A 6,900-nucleotide genomic window follows, 5' to 3' on the forward strand; every position below is an offset into this window, starting at 1 on the left:
CGGGATACACGGATTCTGATTGGGCAGGTTCATGTGATGATAGAAAAAGTACTTCAAGTAGATGTTTTTATGTTAGAAACAATCTGGTTGCTTGGCATAGTAAGAAACAAAACTCGATATCTTTATCTACTGCGGAGGCTGAGTACATTGCAAAAGGGAGTTATTGTTCTCAGTTATTATGGATGAAACAGATGGTCAAGGATTATGGCATTGAACAAGATACTATGGTGTTTTATTGTGACAACATGAGTGCTATTAATATATCAAAAAATCCTATTCAACACTCGTGTACAAAACATATTAATATCCGACATCATTTTATACACGAGTTAGTTGAAGACAAAACAATAGCACTAGAACATGTTGAGACGGAGAAACAGTTGGGTGCTTTGTTTACAAAACCTTTGGATTTATAGAGATTTGAGTATCTTCCTACTTCTTTAGGGATTTGTGCTTTGGACTGATTTTATTGGGATTTGTGTTATTTTTAATTTGCGAGTTTCTTTCGTTTCGTTTGTTTTAGGTTTTCTTTTACTCTGAAATTTTCTTTGGTTTTAAGTTTCAGATTTGCCGAGAGTTTTTGTCATAAAAAAAAATTGATGCACTCCTAGATTCAATAATATACTCTTGACATAAAAATATGATTTTTCTCTTGATTATGAGTTATTATAGTCAATTTTGTTATCTTGTAGTATTGTATCAATTTTGATTTTGTCACTCCCTCGACTTTTATTATAATGAAACTAATTTTAATGCACTCATAACGTATGTGTATTCTTGAGTGAGCATGATATCATGAATTATTTTTTTAAATAGCTCACTATTAACTTTGATTTGCACAGTTTGACCTCATGCTTAGTCATCAAAAATTTGTTCATAAAAGATCAATGAAAAGGGCTAGAATGAGTTAGTGTGAAAGCCGTCTTGTTTAGAGTCTAGTTTGATTCAATATATTATTTGCAAATTCAAAACAAAAATGACATATGTGAATTTTTCTTGCACATTGTTTGATTTGTACTACAAGAAAAGGGCTACCTACTCATGTGTGAAAGCCATCATTGCACCTATATGTTTCAGTAAAAAAAATACAGGAAAAATTCCTGTCATGTTATGGAGAATAAGTCGAAAAGTATAAAATTTTCTATACTAAGTCGGTTTGACTATTGTGTTGCATTATTGGTTAAATAGAAAAGTTTGTTTAAGAAGATAGGTTCATGTTATCTATACTCAACTTGTATATACTTATTGTTATGATCAATCAAGATTAATTTAATTTTGAGTGATGCATTAGAATTGATTATAATATGCTCTTGATGATTTGATTGATCTGTGTATGACTTATTTCATTTGATTGTCATATTCTATGTCTTGAATCTATTTTGAATTTTTTAGAAGTACATCTCCAAAAAGATTTATTGTGTTTTTTATTGATTTTAAAAAAAATCAAATCTTCAAGATCTTCATCTTTTTCATCAAATTTTTCACTTCAAACCCTTTTAGAGGGTAATTCTCCTCCGGATCTAAAGTCTTTTGGTCGAAACTTCAAGATTTTCTTCACTTTTTGCGAGGTATGATCATTCATCAATTTTCTTATTTTTTATTCAATTAATTCTCTTGATCTTGATTGATTTCGTGCGTTTTCAAATTTTGATCACGTTAAAGTTAATACCTTGATGTTTCTTGTGCGATTGAACGTGATAAGATGGATTTCATTTAGGATCTTCATGGTTTCTAGAATTTTTTGTATGCTTTGGGCATATGTTGAATCTTGCGATTTTTTTTTCTAGAATGCCTAAAAAAGTTACAGTTACCTAGAAACCAAGGCTGCCTTCGTCACCTACCTCAACTTCGTGTTGACGATTCTTCATCGTTAGTTCCCTCCGAGTTCCTAGTCTTTGGCATTTGTGTCAAAAAGGGGGAGAGTGTATAGTGTGTGTGGTGAGTTTAGACGCGAGTTTAAAGTTTAGTTTACTGGTGTAGAGGGAGTGTTGGCATAGGGGGAGTTTATTAGAGTTTACTGGTCTATGTTTACTGCATAATAACTTTGCTTAAGTATTTTTGAACTTATGCTTGTTTAATAACTTGTGTTTCGATTGTTATTCATTTCAAGTTATTTTCACTTGATCTTGGATTGGTATATTTTTATTATTTGCAGGGATTGAAGTGCGAAATCTTCTAGACTTGTTGAATGCTCATTTTGAATTCTTTGTAATATCTTGTAAACTAGATGTTTTGTCACAAATTGCCAAAGGGGGAGATTGTTAGGTTTTTTAATTATTGGTAATTGTGTACAAAATATTCTAAGTGTATTTTTACATATATATGAGCTTTATACAAGTCTACAAAATCTCTAATTTGAAGAATCTAATCTTTCGTCTTAAGGGCTATCTAGACGAAAGATCAATCTCGAGGGCTACTGAGATTGGACTTCAATCACAAGAAGCAGTGAATCATGGGTTCTAGCGATCAAGACTAAGAGGAACAAAGTCGTTTGGATCGACGGGTTATTTTGTGAGTCAGTCTTGTAATTGCTACTATCATAGTGATTGGTTTTCATCCGAGTTTGGATCCGTGGTTTTTTCCCGTTTTGGGTTTTTTCACGTTAAAATCTTGGCATTCATCTCTGCTTTCATTCTTAATATTTCTTCGGATTTTTACTTAAGCGAACGAGCGATATCATTGCCTAGTGTTTAGATACATACATGTGTCTAGGGGTTTTTTCAGAGAGTGCACCTTATCTTTCATGTTTCATTATTGAGAGAGCGTATTGGAGATCATGAGATTGTTAGATCAGTTCTACCGGAGCCATTGGAGGAGATAGAAATCGTAGAGCCAGTTCGAGTACTTGCTAGACGCTGACGCTGACACCAGATTGGAGATGGAGATTCTAGTTGAGTGGCTTGGCAAGCCATCTGATGAGACGATATGGGAGTTGGAGACTGACATCTTCAGGACAAGGTAGGGGAAGCGTGATGGGCTGATACACTTAGGATTTTATCTAATTAGCTAAATTCAACTCTGCGCAATTTCTAAAAAATATTTGTAAAATATTCGACACATATCTAAATAATATCAAATTAATTGGATAAGGTCGACAACCTCTAGATCTATAACTTTTATATTTATGACTTCTCCAGATTCGGAATATATCTATGACAAAACAAAAGCTTAATCTGAAAGGTATTCGAAGAAGATAAGGGAATACTTGTTCAGTTGGTTTGTTAGGGTTTCATATTGTTTTAGGACTTGTTGGCTAGCCTCTATAAATATGTAGATGGCACCCAACTTTATATTGCTATTGGATTCTTAATTTCTTGCCTCCTATCTTTTCTCTAGACTCCTCCTTCCTCCCTCTTCACCATCCTTCCACCTCTACCGTTGGCAAGGTTTCTCCTCACTTTTAATCTCCCTCGATTGTCGAGCCACCCCTCTTCTTTGGGACCTTGACCACTTCATTCCCTTCGTCTACTTCCCTTAATCACTTCCACAATCCACCCTCATCTTCATACCCATCCATAACCTTAACATCCACTCCACCCGTCACCACCACCATCACCCATGTTATTCCATATTTCCGTCCTTGCTACAATTCGAATCTGCAAAGGGCATAAATACAAAAGTTATAGATTAGGAAGATAATCCAACCCAATTGGTTTCGTAATTTTCTAACTACCGGAAAATATCTGACAAATATTTTCTTACAGTTGCGCGGACTGCTTCATGCAATAAATTTAGATTTTAAGAAATTATTCCGTAGCCGATCTTTTGGTTCTAGATCCCATCAATTTTGGTATTCTAGCTTTAACAAATTGGTATCAGAGCTTATCAAATTGGTATTAAAGCGTAACACACACATTCAACACAAGGATGGGCGTAAGCTGCGATGAGACGATTTCAGATAGAAAAACTATACTCCTTTGCAGGTACTGGAGTGTAAGTCTGTAACTATTTCTCTTTACCCATTATAGTCCATTTACTAAGAAAAAGGTCACGACAAATGCTTGTATATATTAAAATGAAAAGAAAGTTTACAAATCAATTTTTATTATTGAGGATTTTATAACTCTACATAAAAAACCAAACAGAAGATCACAGTAAACATGATTTATAAATTACCTAAATTACTCTCTAGAAATAGGATATAATTTGAAAAGGGAGATTTAAATTTGATGCTGCGGGATTTAGCTTTGGAAAAGAAAGATTAGATTTAATAAATTAAGTTTTAGTCTGAAATAGGATATAATTTTGGAAAAGATGAAATCGATTTAGCTAGTGTGAATTAGATCTGAATCTTTTAAGAGCATTTCAGTATAGTTACATAACCAACATAACCGTATAACAGGATTAATACTGGTTAGTTAAAATAATACCACAATGTCGTGTAAAAACTATAGGAAAAAACTGTCGGCTTAAAAAATCCTCAAAGTATAAATTTTAATCAGAAAATTTAAAAATAAATAAAAGATGAGATTTATAAAATTCTAAAAACAAATCATCTAGCCCATTTATTCCGCTCATGGTCCTTTTGAATCGTCTGTTTCCCAATGTTACACCAAAAATAATTTTTTAACGTTTAAAGATATTTGGGTTTTAAGAATGACAAGGAATCAAATTCCGAGAAACAATAACTTTACTGTCACATAGAGTAGTCCGAATCAGATCAACGTTTCTAATAACCGATCAATTTAGCACTTTAGCACTTTTATCTTCAGACGTATTTTTTTAATTTAACTGCTGAAAATTAATTAATTTATATGCATAAAATCAGTTCACTTTTTAAAACTCTAAAAGAAAATACGCTAATAAATTATATATATTTATTAGAATTATAGTGAATTAGAACTTATTTAATAATAAATTTAAGGGGCAATCTATTTTGGTAAATTAAATTTAAAAAATAAAAGGCATATAGTTTGGTCAAAAACTCCAAAAGCTGTGCATAAAATGAAAAAAGCGTCAACATCCAGTGCAGAGAAATTAGGATAGATCAAAAGGTAGTATGTAGATTACTAATAAAATGCAACTCCAAACACCGGCTGTCCACAGAGCCATATCCAGGTCTACCAGCGGTAGACCAGATCAGATCCAGTAGTACATCAACCATGGTGATACTATTACTACTAGAAACCCTACAGTACTCTCCCACTGATTAGTAGTAGTACCAAGTAGCACAACCTTCCCAACAAGAAGAAACAGAAAAAAGATAAAAAACAATAACATCAGCTAAAACAAACAGCAAGAAATTAAACCCGGCAACCAGACGGACTCAATGATTATGCGGGCAAAAGATAACGACGTAGCTCCCCCCTGTGCAAGTGAGGATGCTGGTAGGATCATCGTACGCGTAGGAGTACGCCCTCGGGCAGGCGGTTTTGAACAGCTTCGAGTACGCCGTCGGCTTGCACTGCTGCGGGGTCCCGAAGCTCCCCGTGCAACAGTACATCGGCGACCCAAAGGCCGAGCAGGCGCTCTTGCATGCCACCACGCGGTTGTCCGCCCCGGCCCTGACCGCTAAACCGGCGGGGCACACCTCATTGAGGTCTCTGACGCAGCCAGCGGAGGCGCACCGTCCGTTGCCGCCACGGAAGGGGGTCATGGAGATGGCGAGGTTGTAGCCATCTACAAGGCTCACGTCGTAGAAGTCCTGGGCGTTGGGGCTCTGACCGAGGGTGATCTCGGCGAGGGTGGCGGGAGGAGTGCCTCCGAGACCGTTGCAATAGAGGTTGCCACCGCAATCGCCAGTGGCGCAGTGACCACGGCCGGTGGCTGGGTCGAAGTCGCAACCCTGCCGGCCCCACACGCGGCCAGACCAACCCGGGGGGAAGCGGAGGGAGGTGGCCTGATTAGGGAGGAGGCGGAGGCCACCACGGGCGAGGATCGGCTTACCGGCGCTTGGCTGGATGCCTGGCCACACCGGCTCGTGGCATCTGTTGTATAAGGCTAGCGTCGCGGCCTCGGAAGGACCGCCATTGTCCAACAAGGCCACAAGAAGGACGAAAACCATACGTAAAGAATGGGACACCATGACTCCCTCTTTTCTCCCTCTTTTCTTCCTCTCTCTCCCTCTCTCTCCCTCTCTTCTATCAGTAGTATTTACTAGAGAGAAGGCAGAGAGCGGAGGATCCGGGATTTAGACAGGTGGGGCTCGCAGGTTCTAGGAATGCGGGTTAAGGAGGGAGATCTAAAATGAGAACGAGGGATTGGGGTTTAGGGTTGAAATATTGGGAGCAGAGTGTTAGCAAGTGTAGTATTCAATTATGAGGGTGTGGAGCACAGTAAAAGGTTGCAAGAAAAGAGAGCCAGATGGAAATATGAGCAGTGCATCACAATGGGCACCACAAGAGGTGTCAGAATTATTTAGCAAAAGAAGAGAAGTGGTGTCAGATTAAAGCTGTCATGTACGGACTTGAGTAGTAGTGAAAACATTAGTTTTTTGTTTCCCAAGTGCTGCAACATGGACAAATATTTCGTTAAATATATTAGGATTCAAATAATTTATTAAAATAATATGATTTTTTTAACTCAGTATCATGTGAAAAATTATTGTCTCACACAACTATTCCTGGATGATTAATAAAAACTCCTATCCCAAGTTGGTCCCAACACATTGTCTGTACCACCGGAGTTACTTTCCATCATACACAAAGCAATAGCAACCAGGTGCGCTTGCAGGGTGGTCGTCCCCGAGCCGCGAACCTCCTACCAGCTCCTCCCTCTCTCTCTCTCTCTCTCCCAATAGAATCACATTTTTTTTTTATAAAATACATCACATTCTTTCGTGAGCTCCCTATGTTTATCCCTCTGTTTCATCCTTGTTGTCGTGGCCGAATACAGCATGTCCCAACTTTCTCTTTCCCGTCAAAGGGACTTCAAACTATTGACTTAAGTAGAGTTCAACTT

At 37.4% G+C, this 6,900-nt stretch overlaps 1 protein-coding gene across 1 annotated transcript; it reads right to left on the minus strand.

Annotated features, from left to right (window-relative positions):
- Positions 1-4,983: 4,983 nt before the first annotated feature.
- On the minus strand, positions 4,984-6,230 carry LOC140778439 (thaumatin-like protein). Its single transcript, XM_073123152.1, has one exon. It carries the CDS (start codon positions 6,023-6,025, stop codon positions 5,267-5,269), a length of 759 nt encoding a protein of 252 aa, XP_072979253.1. The 5' UTR covers positions 6,026-6,230; the 3' UTR covers positions 4,984-5,266.
- Positions 6,231-6,900: the final 670 nt, after the last annotated feature.

Source organism: Typha angustifolia, chromosome 15, assembly GCF_048772165.1.
Source record: "Typha angustifolia cultivar Huaian chromosome 15, ASM4877216v1, whole genome shotgun sequence".
In the NCBI taxonomy this organism is placed as follows: domain Eukaryota; kingdom Viridiplantae; phylum Streptophyta; class Magnoliopsida; order Poales; family Typhaceae; genus Typha; species Typha angustifolia.